Source organism: Anopheles coluzzii, chromosome 3 (assembly GCF_943734685.1).
Source record: "Anopheles coluzzii chromosome 3, AcolN3, whole genome shotgun sequence".
Lineage (NCBI taxonomy): Eukaryota > Metazoa > Arthropoda > Insecta > Diptera > Culicidae > Anopheles > Anopheles coluzzii.
In genome coordinates, this window is record NC_064671.1 from 41,718,704 (window position 1) to 41,733,104 (window position 14,401).

The following is a 14,401-nucleotide window of genomic DNA, read 5'->3' on the forward strand; positions in this document are numbered from 1 at the left end:
AACGACGGTGCAATATTTGCCGCTTGCGTAGCGAGGCGGTGGTGCAAACTTGAGACAGGAAATCGGCGTCTTTCATTCGATCAATGCGTTTGGTGAAATTCGTTCAACTATCGAATTCATTAGCCGGCTTTATGGGTAAACGACAGGCGGGAAAGTCCTGTGGCAAGAAAGTTAGTTAATTCTCGCGCCAAACAATGTCCGATCCGATCGGTCTTATCCACCCAACACGATAAAAAAACGGTTAGGGGAAAAGGCCCGGTGGCATTTCGTTCGTTTTACCATAATGAGCAGGAAAACTGTATTGGCTTTCGTGTAGGCATCGGTGAGTGCGAAAAATAGATGTGTTTGTGTATGTGTGCAAAATGAGGCCACACATACATTCGAGAGAATGAAACAGCGAATGGAGTGTAGCGAATTACGGGTACGTAATGATAAATGGGTGGGGCCGGTTTTTCGCACATTGTCGAATTTCCTGCTGTCGGTGGATCTGTGCAGCTTATCAAACAGCTGCCATGCTCGAACAGATAAAAGTGGGCGTTCAGAGGAAACGTCCGTTACATAACGCATGTACAGTGTTGAGCAACTGAAATGCAATTTAGACTATAGTATTTGGTTAACATTGTTGATTGGAGCTTTTGTTTGATGTTTTCAAAGAATATTTTTTAGAAATTAATTATATTTTAATTAAACCTAGCATAATTAAAAAAATCAAAGCAGCAACGCGTAATAGCGAAGATCTCTTCATTTTTCATAATTTGCAACATATTTGACTTTGATGTGAATTTTTAAAATGACTTACTTGAGACTCAGTCTTAAAGCTGCTCGAAATGTGCAGTCAGGACAGTGTCTGCCAAATTTATTTTGAGACAACCAAGCTATCCACTGATTAGCGAGATCTTTGTCTATTATTTTTCGACGTGCTGTGTGTGTGTTTCTAATTTTACCGTGACATCATTGTGCGGTAATTTAATTGTAAAGAGTCTTGCTGAAGGAAACCATTGAAAGGATGGCCATGTCATTTTTGTACAGATGTTGGGATTTTTTTTAAATAAATTTTTGAGTTTTTATACACTTAAATGTTTTTTTTTTTTCAAAAATTAAAGTATTACCAAAAACTTTTTGTAAACTACATTTGTTTACAACATTTCAACAATTCCATCAACATTTCATCAAACGCTATGCAATCAATTTTGGATTACAAATTCAAAAATTATACGCTCCAGCTGGCTACTAGCTACAGCCCGATTTGATCAATATGATTCGATAGAATAGGAATACGATAAATTAAATATTACAAACTGAATCACAAAATGTGCTGCATTCATAAAACAATTCATTAACAATTGATCTCTTAGTACACTTGCTGCTTAACGCACTTGATGAGATATCTTACGCAATTAGCTCAAACGACATCACTTGCTAAACGCCCTTACAGTTCTTGCCCAATTCTTCACACCATGATCTACATTTGCCCAGGTCCCAATTAGTGACTGTCTCAGCGAAACGTCCCACAATCCGACACGCTCCATCGCACCAGTGACATTGTATGCCATTCTCACGCATCCATTCGGTATCCTTTTTTTTTCTTTCGCCCCAAACGCTCGCAACGTCATTTACGCTCGAGTGTGCATCAAGAGACCGGGTATGCATACACACGCGGTCCGTACTTGCTCACCGGTGCAGGAGCACCGTTACATAAGCCAAGGCACCTGCGCCAGAGATCATACACAAAATTATCTAACGATTCGCGAACTGCGAACCCGTCCCGTCCCGGGTGGTCATTTGGCTTGCACTCTCGCTTAAGCAGTGTGCCTCCCCATAGAGTACGGGTTTGAACCCGTCCTGCCGAACGGCAACTGGGCATTGCATCAAAGAGAGGAGAAAGACGAACCATAGACGGGCAGGAGGGTGCAATCGTCAAACAAGATTCTTAATGGTGAAAAGGAAATTTTACAACCGTAACCGTTCTCGATTCGTTCCATTTTTTTTCCTTTTCCACGCTGCACAACAAATCCAACCGCTCATTGCGAAATCTCCCCACACGCTTACACACAATGCATCAAAAGAGGAGGGAGAGAGAGAGAGAGGGAGAGAGAGAGAGAGAGAGAGAGAGAGAGAGTAAGGTGCAGCAACAAACCGAAGCTACCGCACACCGGGATCATGCCGACCAGCGGATCGACCCCATTCCACAGAATGGCCCCTCCGGTGTGAAACAAAACCCATGCAAAAGTGCGAACTGGTACGGCGCGAGAGCTTCGTTTTTGGGCTCGTAATCCTTTTCTGGAGCTGCAAACACTTGCCCGGCCTCGGTATCGATTAGTGACGCCCAATCTGACAACCTGACGGCAAGCTAGACAATTATGTGCTCTTCTAAATGTTCGATTATATCATCCAGCTGCCCCGCGTGCGAATTATAGGAGGACGGTTTGGGGTGGTCTGGAAGGAGAGTGATGGCTGATGGCGCCCCGGTTTTTTTCTGATCTCTGTTGTGTGCGAATGCAGTCATTATTACAAATACGAACAAACAAACCCCACCACAACAGTGCTGGCATGTTTTTAATGCTGTGCTACCGCGTGTGCGATCTTTCTACTCGTTCATTCACTTTCATCCCGTACGAAGGTTGTGGTTTTTGCATCGATTCACGTTGCATATGTGTTTACCGAGCGATTGTAACAGCCGTCCAGCAGGAAAACGCTCTCCCGTGCAATCCAAATGCCCGTTGCACTCGCTCAAGCTGCCGTGCACATGCAGATCAGGCTCGAACGAGAGGACTCGTCGTTCGTTCTGTGGAACGCTTTGCTTTAAACTAAGAAAAACATTTTCCACCAAACCGGGCTGACGATCGATTCGCTTCAAGGTAAAATGCTATCTGTAATAATGACACGAGTCCTCTAAATAACGCCCATCAATCAATCGCCCCGGTACCGATCGATCCGCGCACCGCCGCACGTATGGTGCTGGCGTGAAATACAATCTTGCGGCAGTGATCATAAATTATGCAATTACCATCGAGTGATCATAGGTAAATATGATCGCATACCGCACTGGACGATGGCATGGCAGAGTGTGCGAGATACGGAGCAAACACGATAGGGAGACAGGGAGAAGCAGAGACCGTGGCGCAGATGCAAATGACTCAGATGGTTTTCATCAACGCTGGTACCTTTTCCAGCTTACTAGTCACTTCTCCTGGCCAGTATTGCTGCAGTCCAGCGGACGTAATTGGGTTTGAGTAGATGAATTAGGCTTGCACATAATGTACGATAATTGTTAGAGTTTGTTTAATTATTTAATAAATTTAAATTCAAACTATCACACTACCAATCTTGCAACCATTTTTTCCAGAATTGAAAAAAATGCAAACGTGTATATTTAGACACATCTCTTTTTAATTCTGGATTTTTGGATTTTAATTCTAAACGTTTTTTGAAAGACATTTTCGCAAGATACCTTTTTAGGTTGGTGAAATGCAACACTAGAGTGTTTTCCATTTTTAAACATCAATTTTACCAACAATTTATTCTTTTTTATACTTACAATCACTAATCAAGGATTTCACAATGTTTCAAGCGAGTCGAAATGCCGGTTGAAAAACTAGTTGAAAAAAAGAAAATACATTAGAAAACTATTATCTTTTAATGGGAATAAGTTGAATCTTTTGGTTTCCGCTTAGTTATAAAATATAAATTCAGTTTTAAATTTGTCATCACTGTACTTTCTCCAAGTATTGTGCTAAATATGAACTAAGTAGCCTGAATGTATGCAATCCGCAATGCGTTAGATGCAATGAAATTTTTGCTATGAAATATTTCACTCAGCTTTCAAATTTGAATTGGAGCACGTGAGCAACCAAACGTTTTATTAGTTCAATTAGAAAGACGTTGCTAACCCGACGCAATACGCAATTTTTTAGGCGAGAAACGAATATGATGGTTAGTTTAAATAAGATTTATAATTTATTTTATTCACTCTCTTTAATCAAATAAAATTTTCTTTTGAGATATAAGCAAATACAGTATTTTACCACGTGCATTCATCATCTAATAAATTAGTATTACCTAAGCATTGCATTTTTCCCCTTGAAACATAGTCCCAGTTAAATAAATGGTGTTTTTTTATACAAACCAAAATCGGGGTTTACTCAAGAATGTTTAATTTTCAACATAATTTTCTTCGAGTTTAATAATAAAAATAAATGAATGAAAAATTTATAATGTTTCTTATTCCAACAATCCAACATACAACGAAATAATTGCACTAATGCCTAGAAATGTGTCCACGATCACAACATCTTGGACCATAAATTACCAGACGTGTGGAAATGACCAGAACAAGATGAACCAGTTTCTAGTCAAGGTAACAGAGCTGCTTCACATTGGCTTTTTTCATCACCTCCCATCAATTCACCTCCAACATCAACACAGTCCAGCATAGACAGAGTCACGTTCTAATGTTTTCCTTTCAAACTCTTACAAACACGACTAGACGCTACACTCCGACTAGACTACACTAGGATTCTCCAATTCACCCTCCAAAAGATCACCACATGTAGCCTGCAGTAGCACACTAAGAATAGTACATTGTTTTTTCCTTTCCGATGAAATCGAAAGGAATCGATCAGCCACGAAAGTGGAAAGGGAAACGCTCCTCGTTGTTCTGATGTCACACCGCTGTGTGTCGTGTGAATCGTGATGGAGTGGTAGCCGTCCCAGTGGGCCTGCCGGAGCACCGGCGGCCAGGAAGCCATATTTCTTCAGCACAACATGCTAAATCGTGAGCATAATGGTACACATGTTGTGGCGAGCCAGCCGGACCAGGGCAGGCACCTGGCGACTTGCGGGGTCGCACGGAGAATGCGTTACGAAATCGTGATTCTAGCACGGCGGTGCTTGCTTGCATACGGTGGAACGGAAAGGAAAAGCTAGCGCAACACCGCGGTGACGTTTAATTGCGATCGTTGGCGGAGATCGATCTGAAACTGGATCGAAACACTGTATGAGAACGTGCATGTGAGTCTGCAGGCGGGCTCGGAACGGGTGCCTTCCGTTGTTTGCCAGGGCTCGCGGATGGTGCAAGGTCTCTGTGGTTTAGGATTGCTCAACCATTTCTTTCAAACCGCACTGAATCATGCATGCAATCTGTCGATCATAGGTTTAAGTGGAGCTAAATGATGAAACAATCGACTGCAAGGATCAAAAACGAAGGTGATTCTGAGCCTTCGCTAAGTGTCGAGAGAACGGGCCTGTGGGTTTGCCTTTTGGTAAATGGAAACCCTTGCCCTCGGTGTGTGGAACCAACAATAGTGACCTACTGGTCTTGAGTAAATATTAATAGCAGCTTTAATTGAATACAAGCCGCATAAAACTCGCATCTTGTTGTATTTTAAAGAAGTATTTTCAAAGCAACAGCTACGCTATTATAAGCTTTAACATTTCTTTAACATTTCTGCAACATCTTTTTAAATTTCTTTTGAATGAATGAATGAATTAATCCCTCCTTGCTTGACCCAGATTTAAAAATGGCATAACTTTTCGGAAACCAATTAAAATAACAATAAACACACACACCAGAAAGGCTGGAGACGACTTGGTTTCAACAATGATTTTATTTTCATTTTTTTTATTCGACTTTTCGTTTTATTACTTCTTCCGCTTTCATCGTAGCTTTCATATTGGTTAAGTCTTTTCGACCATAGCATAACACACTCCTCTTCGCTCTCGAACCGGGCAACAATCCTAACAATTGTCAGGCATTTCGGGGTTTCGAATCGGGTTCGTTGTCTGACCGCGTTTTGCTAGCGCGGGCGCGCGTTTCGCATTTAAAGTTTGATGTGTTGAGATTTTGACGAAGAAATTATGAAATGTTTCATCATCTTTCTCATTCTTTCTCTCGTTTTCTCTCTCTCGCTCTAACTGTCTCTCTGCGTCACCACATGCTGATACAGTATTTGCATGTATGCGTTGCTACCACACACTAACATTATGCTTATCAATCGAGCTGAAATCGACGATCGATACCACTCATCGAGTGAGTATGAAAAAATTGGACGGTTTTGGACGGTTAATTTGTGTCTCGTTTGTTGTTGTGTTTTGTTAGTTGTGAATGGTGTGGCATGTTTTGTGTCATGGGGTTGGTGAATTCACTTAGCTATTACGTAACCGGACATTAACCGGGAGGTAACTTGGGAGTCGTTTTTTGTTCTTCTTCTGCTGCTTCTTCTTAAAGGAAGTTGGGATGGAGGTTTCAATTGTCGTGGGAAGGAAGGGAGAAGGGTATTCCTATGGTTATCACAATGCTAATGCGTGCTATCTCTAGTGATGGTGGTGTTCGTACTCGACATGTTCGTGCTCGTGATGGTGGTGCACTGGGACATGGACCGGGACCTTGACCGGGTACGGCACTGGTTTCTCGACCTCATAAGGGATGTGCTTCTCGATGGTGTACGGCACTGGACGCTCAACCGGAACCTTCACTGGGTAGGGCACGTGCTTCTCGACCGGGACCGGGATGTGCTTGTACACTGGGTAGGGCTGCGGAACTGGCACCTTCACCGGGACTGGGACGGGCTTCTCAACGTGCACTGGCACGGGGCGATCGTACGGGACATGCACTGGGTACGGGACCTTCTTGATGACCTCATACGGCACTGGCTTCTCCACCGGGACCGGGACTGGCTTCTCAACATGGACCGGAACTGGGCGATCGACTGGCACATGGACTGGGTAGTGGACGATCTTCTCAACTGGGTACGGCTTCTCAACGTGCACTGGGACCTTGACCGGGTACGGGACCTTCTTCTCAACTGGGTACGGAGCTGGGACATGGACCTTCACCGGGACATGGACCTTCTTCTCGACTGGGTAGGGAGCGGGCACGTACACCTTGACCGGGACGGGACGATCGTACGGAACGTGGACTGGGTACGGGACCTTCTTCTCAACCGGGTACGGGGCTGGGACGTGCACTGGCACCTTGACGATCTCCTTGACCGGGTAGTGGACAGTCTTGTAGACTGGGTAGGGCTTCGGCACTCCAACCTTCACCGGGACGGGCACATGCTTCTCCACTGGCACTGGGATGTGCTTCTCCACTGGGTACGGGACCGGGACCTTCTTGACGACGGTCAGCGTCTTCTCGTGGTGCGGATGCAGATCATAATGGTGGCCATGGGCGTACGATTCGAAATGATGGCCGCTGAAATCATGTCCACCGAAGTCGTGCTCGAACAGACCACGCTTATCGTGGCGCTTTTCGCCCTCCGCTGCTGGTTTCGCTTCTGGGGCCGCAGACTGCTGCTTCTCCTCGGCCGCCGAACTCAAGACCAGTAGGGTGGCCAAACCCAACAACACCTGGTAGAGGGGGAAAGGGAATGACAAGCGCACACATTATGCGTTAGATATGAATTGCAAACAAGCACATCGGCAGCCGCGCGAACTTTTCCATCGAAAGCGACCGTCACGATAAGCTAAACGACTTTTCGAGATGCCGAGAGCCGTTACGGAACCGTGAATCAATTTCCACCTCTTTTTATCATTTCCATTAATTTCCTATCGATTAGACGTCGCGGAAGTGATCATACTAAACCCACTACCCCAAGCCTGCCACATTCAGGGAGTGGACTAGTTTTCACTTGTTTGAAGGCACGGGTTTGAAGCAACGGCAGCAAAAAACAAAAAGATCCCTGCGAAAGTGAGGTTCGACCCGATGTATGTACACGAAGGAGTCAAACACGTTTCACCAACCAGTCGCGGAACTACGACAGTGTGCCAATGCGATTTCAATTTGCAGTTTGCATGCAAATTACTCTGGCATATGATGCCTGGGTGTACACATATAGGGGGCGAAGTTGCTCGCACTACTGCACACGTCTTTTTTAGTGGACATATCCTTGCTTTGGACCATCAAACACTACGGTTTTTAGCATTATTTTGAATGCATATCCGAGTACGAGAATTTCACTTTATACATGACTTCCTCGAGTCCTGACACGAACCACACACGAGCACACTAGCCACCATTCTTTCGTATGATTTGATTGCCTCTTAAAGCCACTGCGAATGTTACCCAAAACCCAAACTCATGCTCACGTACCAGAGACTTCATTGTGATGCTCTTACGAACTGTACTTCACTGTACGGTGGATACTGGAATACCAGAGTCCAAAAAGATACTGGATGATGTTGGTGGGTCGCAAACGTCTTTTATACAAAAGCCACTTTATGATACACACTATGCGTTGCCCACACTCTCACTCACTCGCGTATCTCTCCCCTCCAGCTTGCTGAGGGCTTGCTGGGGGCGCGCTTTTCGCGGTGGCATCGCGATTCGGTCGACCGGGCCCATACCCGGGTGTCCCCACTCTTCCGTCGGTATGTGGGGTAACTCGCAGCGCGGCGGGAGAGTGTGTTCACTAGTACACCGGTGGCACTCCAGCGGATACTCAATCCACTGCGCTCTGTGCGGTTGTTTGTGAATGGTGAGTGGTACGTAGTGATCCTACTATCGAAACCCTTGCCCAAGCGCTCTGAAATGGGTAGAACTTCCCTTGTGTACGTACGTTGAACTTTTTGCCAGAGGTGAAGCGCTTTTTCGGAAACAATTCCGAAGGTTTGGGTAATTATGCGAAGAAGACATTGTCGTTCTTGGGTCTATTCTTAGCTTGCAAAATTTGTCTGAGGTTGTTGGTTTTTCGGGTTGTTCATTGCTTTGTACCGTGGACGGAAGCTTGCTAATAGCGGAAGAATGCTTCACGGGTCTGTGCAGTCGGCGAGTAAAGGGTTATGAATCGATGTGAAACGTGAATAGAATGAGCTGTTAACAAACTGGCCTACACGCTAACGATGGTCAGAATGTTTGGAAAGTTTTCAATCAAACATATCGTAGGTACAGAACCTTTCGCGATACTGTTTGCATAGTGAGCAGAGACGGATTATTTGATCGTGGTTTTCAAAAGACTTCAACTTTGCCAATAAATTATTAATTTGAGGTACAATAAAACAAATAAGGAGCAAAAGGTTTTATGCAGAAACATTTCCAGCATCTTTCAAATATTAAGTTCGACATCAGCATAGAGTTGCAGCATAGTCTGTTCAAATAGCTATTTTTTAACAAATTCTATTATTGCTCATATGTGTTCGTTAGTTAAAACAAAATAAGCAGTGAAAGATCATTACAACTTTAGCAATACAGTTATTCTTCCTCAACACCCTTTCACACTTTAATATTTTCTTCTGCTTGGAGTAACGTCCGATGCGGACATGCTTTCGAGACTTATTCAGTACCATGCAGCTGGATTGTCAGTTCTTGCTACGAAAAGACGGTCCTTTCTAGGCTTGAACCCGTGACGGGCTTATTATTGAGCCATTTTAGTTGACGATTGTACCACGGGATCGCCCCTCTACATGACAGTTTGATATGATAAGTTACTAGGTTATATAGATAGTACAACAGATAAATATAGAAAGGCGCTAGGCATGCACATAATAATTTTTATTATTGATAAAATTTTATTTATGTGTGGTACATTCAAAAAGTATTTGCTGGTTCTATGATAGAAACAATCATTGGAACATTCGGAAAAATCTTTAGCTAACATAAATAACTTCTCAATATTTCTTGAATCTAGTAATGTATAATGAATCATCTAGGATCTGGTTTATTTTTACATCCCGATAGATATTGATTATAAATCCTTGTTTTGTATCACGAACATTTGTGTCGGTAGAAATAAAAGCACATGGCAAAAGAGTGCCATTGGTAATGGTTCGTATGTGCCTCTCACGCGTAAAGGAAATAATGGAAACAATTCAATTTAAATCGAAAATAAATCATCGAAAAACATGAGTTTTACATAAAGCGAGCATTATTTATTACATGTTTAGATTGTAATAAAATAATTTGTTCTTGAATTGTTTTGACACTAGAATTAATTGTTTACTTTTCATACAAATTATGTACAAAAACAACTCCCCGCAGAACGAGTTTTTCGTACAACGAATGAGTAACTCGAATGAATTCAACTCATTGAGCAAGGATAATTTGGGGTCACTCCTCAAGGGGTCACCCCATTTATAAGTGGGGTCACTCACTAAACAGTGGATTCATAAAGAAGGGGTAAAAAGATATGAATGTTTTTCGTTCAAAATTCAGCAGTAAATTGGTATGATATAACCAAGCAAAGGACTGTTAAACTGTTACTCAACAGAATCCACAAGGACTTGCTACGCAAACTTTTATAGTTATAAAACGTTATATCTAATTATCGTTATAAATACACAGTATTAAATATGTATAAAATTTAAAGTAACAATTTCCGACCATTCATGCATAAAGTGCTATGATTAGATTCGTGCATGAAAATATAAAATCTATTTAAGGCTAAATATTATCGCTTTTACATTTTTTAAAATTATTTTTAACCCCGTTAATGAAACATCGGGCCAAGTAAACGACCCAAAAAATACCTCTCCAAAGGACACTGCCACATGTAACGCTTTCCAGGTTTATTCCCCTAATTCGTCATTCAAATTATCACACCACCCGTCCCCGTACTAGCTAATTAAAAATCCTTGGCAAGTAATGTGCTTTCCGCTCGCTCACTATCGCCGCACTGCAATCGGTTGCGGCGTATGATAAACGATGCCATCACGTAGCCATGAGCGTAACCGCACTCGTGTGACGATTCCAGCACCACGCACCGACATGTGTCGTACAAGTGCCGCGAAACATCGCCTTCATGTTACGGCTGCGCCGATAATCTTTAGCTGCTCATTAGCTAACTAGCAGATGTGTGTTTTGGCCGTGTTGTTTAAGATAGTGCGTTTGCCAATTTCGCTCGATTTCGACGAACATTGCCAGACTTTCGTTCACTTTTCCACCAAAGGTATTGTAGTGCGGAGGAACGTGTGTGTGTGTGTGCGAGCGTGTGCGATTGTCTATTTTTTATTACATTACAGTCCTCGCGTGCAATACGAAACCGATGGAAGTGTTGGAAAATTAGAAATCATCTCGCACCATGCGCTCGTGTCACTTCAGCCGTACTTCCATCCTGCCACACAACGGGAGAGTGGGAGTGAAAACCCGCCAGTTGATCGTGCTGATCACATCAGATCACCTCCGGTCGGCAAGGTCACAAGACGCCATCGGTTAGCTCTCTTTTTATTTTGGAGGGCTCTTTGACAAGTGAGGGCAGGGAAGGCAAGCATAATCCTGCGTGGAGCGTATCGCGTTGGAGGACGCTGCATGGTAGCTGGCACAGAAATTGCCGCACGGACCGGGAATGGCCGCAAAGACACGGTGTGCTTGCGACACATCCCTGCAGCTTTGCACTTTAAGGCTTTGGTTTCGGAATTCGTTTTCGGCAGCCGCGAATGCATCACAAATCGGCACTAAAGCAAGAGATGAAAACGACAGCTGACCTTCGGTGTTTGGGGCTGTTGGGCTGTGAGCTACAAGGCGAATCGTTGTGTTCGATCATCAGTGGAAAATAGAAAATAAAACTGTTTAGCTTATTTGGACAGTGGCGGTTGCCCTGCGTAATATTGATTGCTGGCTTTTTGGCAGGGTGTTAATAATTGCACGCGTTTGGGCGATTTAATCGGAATGGTAATTGTGTGGGCACGTAAGCTCGATTAAATTACTTATTTGTTGAGCAATTTTGAGACGCAAAGAAGCTAGCAATCAAAATAACTGTTTAGGGATGTTTGCATTTTATAAAACCTAACAACTGGTTTGCCGTTCAACCCAATGCAGCCGTTATATATTTAGTTTAAATCTTGCCGCTACAAAGATTTTTTTTCATAACAGTTGCTTGTGTTTGGGTATAACACAATACGCCGTTAAAAAGTGTTCATATTACATCTAGAAAAGGGTTGGTGTGTGAAAAATGTACACATTAATTCCTAACATTTTTCCAAATAAAGACAGTCCAGTGTATAATCCCTCTGCCAATTTATTTACTTTTTAAGCGGTTAGTTTTGAGTGACAATAGCACTCGTTGAAGACCAACCAGTGTATAGGGTATTAAATGGTTAATTAATTCCACTCACCCATTCTCAATGGAATTAATCTCTGCACTATTGTCTCGTCAGGCGGAAGAGGAAGTAAAGGTGAGAATTTCAGGGGCGTTATATAGAACATTGAAGCATGGAACTGGAGGATGAATCTGTTCTTTTTCGTTGTATCTAAACAGTTCTTGGGCGCAAGCTTCTTTCTGAATTATGTAAGGCCCTCAGTGCAAGCTTGATTTTATCTGGGCTATTTTTTGGGTTTCGAGTACATGTTACAACGTAACGCAGCACAGGTCAAAACCGGAAGACTCATGAAAATGAAACGAGCCAAAACTCAAAGAAACCAGCTCAACAAGCCTCACATAATTGGTTGATTTACGTCGCGTTGTCGATGGTCGTTCGGTTCAATGGTAATAACCGGGTTACGCTTGCGAATGACCACCACCCCGGAATGGAGTATCGTCATTGGTTGCAAGCAGTGTTTTTTTTGCGCTTTTTTGTGGGAAAATTCTCCCAGCATGTAGGAAAAACTGCACACGAAAAGCACGAGGTCTCTACCAATCAACCTACACACTCTACCGGTCGCTGCGGTTTACATCGCGTGTGAAGTGCCATATGGTGCCACCCAGGGACCACATAACCGCAACCAGCGGTGGTCAGCGCGGTGGAAAAACAACTACCCGGTTTGCGAGGTGGGAAAACAACAAACATTTTCCGTGCGTTTCACACTCTCCTTCTTCCGCCCTCCTTCCATTGGTCAGTGCGTTACGATGCGACCACGCGAGCGTACGTACCATTTCCCCAAACAGCGTCACCCGCTCAATCGAGAGCGCATCGCAAGACTTCAACGGTTCGGCAAGCGACGAACCCGACCGTTCGCTGGTCGGTTTTCTTCCGACTTCGTAATTGTGCGGCAGAAGCACACCGATAGCGATAAGAAAGTATAAGGTGAGCTCACAAGTTTTTTTTTTTACCATTGGAATCGGCTCAGTTCACAAAGCCAAACCGCTTTCTACGGGAAACCCCCGATAGGATTTCAATAAACCTTAGTTCAATTATTGTACTCACCGCAATCGATAAAACGGTGCGTTAAATTAAATAAAAATAATACCCCACCCTCTCCCAACAACCATTCCACCTGCAATGGCCTGCATACGATGCACCAGACTACCAAGGCCACAGCGAACAGTGCTATCGTGCCGTTTTTATTTGCGGGCATACCGATCAGTGCTTGCCTACTCACACTTTCGCTTACTGTCACCGACTGTACGTACGCTCGTGTTTCATCCTAATGGAAGTGAGTTGAAATTGTCATGCCAGTGACATTGCAATCGGAAACTGGCTCGAGCAGAGTTGTGTCGCTAAACCGCTCGTCCCATTTGCTGGCAGTTCGTGGCGATCGTGACGATCGGATGCTTTTCACATAGTGCCGGTGGAAGATTCAATTGGATCGAACAAGAGCTCAGAGCGGTCAAAGTGGGTCAGTGTAGTTAAGATTGTTGTATGGGTTAAAAAATGGCATCTGTCAAGGTGGTGAGCCTGTGTCGGTGCAGGTAATAATAACAGCAAGGACTTTTTATCCATATTTTAGGTGCTTATTATAGGTGTAGAAGGTATAGGTTTTTTTGTATTCGAGCCGAATGTAAATATAGTTCTTCTTTCGTCTATGTGTCTCTAGAGTTGAGAGCTACAATGATGCTGAAAAAATAAAACCTCAGCCAAGACCAAAATTTGGAAGCATATGCAGCGGTTGCATAAATTAGCCAAACATCGGCTAAATTGTTTTCTCGATCCATTCGTTGGTTTAATTTCCTACTGTAAGCCTTCTCAACAACACTCGTTGCAAACGTGTTTTTATGCACAACGGGCAGTATGGCACGTTCCAACGATGAACTGGAAGAAGCCGCGTGCAAAAAGCGGCAGGCACGTGAAAGAAATGCCTCAACGGGAAAAGAGAGGTACGGTCAAAAGCAAAACGAAATGAAATAAATAAACTCTTGAGCGCGCTCCATCAATCATCCTTCCTATCGTCATCGCCATCGGCACCCCATTGGCGGGCGGACTGCACTGCCTCATACCGGTTGGGGCATTTCTTTTATCGAGTTAATTTCATAGATTTTCCAACTATTTTTCCAACCATTTCACCGGCAACCCGCCTCATCTTGATCCTACCCTCCACCTTAACGAAGGGTGTTACGTTTTGTCCCACTCAAACACACCCCGGCCAGAGAAGGACTGCGCAAGGTGGCCTACAGGATGACATAATCAACACTAGTGAAGACCGCCCGTACAGCAGGTGAAGCGGTTTTCCTCACGAGTAGCTTTTCCTAAGCTCCGGTGACGGTCATGGGTAAAGCCGAACTAATTACCAGAAGAGGAATTCCTTCGCGCG

General features: G+C 43.7%; 2 protein-coding genes across 9 annotated transcripts in view; one reads left to right on the plus strand and one right to left on the minus strand.

Moving 5' to 3' along the window:
- LOC120959551 (angiotensin-converting enzyme) overlaps positions 1-14,401 on the plus strand; it is a 73,357-nt gene that overhangs the window by 18,632 nt on the left and 40,324 nt on the right. The gene's annotated exons all lie outside the window — the stretch shown is intronic.
- LOC120959559 (uncharacterized) overlaps positions 1-14,401 on the minus strand; it is a 47,974-nt gene that overhangs the window by 11,231 nt on the left and 22,342 nt on the right. For 2 of the 4 annotated variants that reach the window (XM_049609681.1, XM_049609680.1), the window contains exon 3: positions 6,547-6,828. In XM_049609681.1, coding sequence (XP_049465638.1) covers positions 6,547-6,828 — 282 coding nt within the window. Of the gene's footprint in view, positions 1-5,587; positions 7,351-8,092; positions 8,207-14,401 lie in introns of those variants that run through there. The other 2 variants (XM_040383026.2, XM_049609679.1) reach the window with 2 other exon arrangements.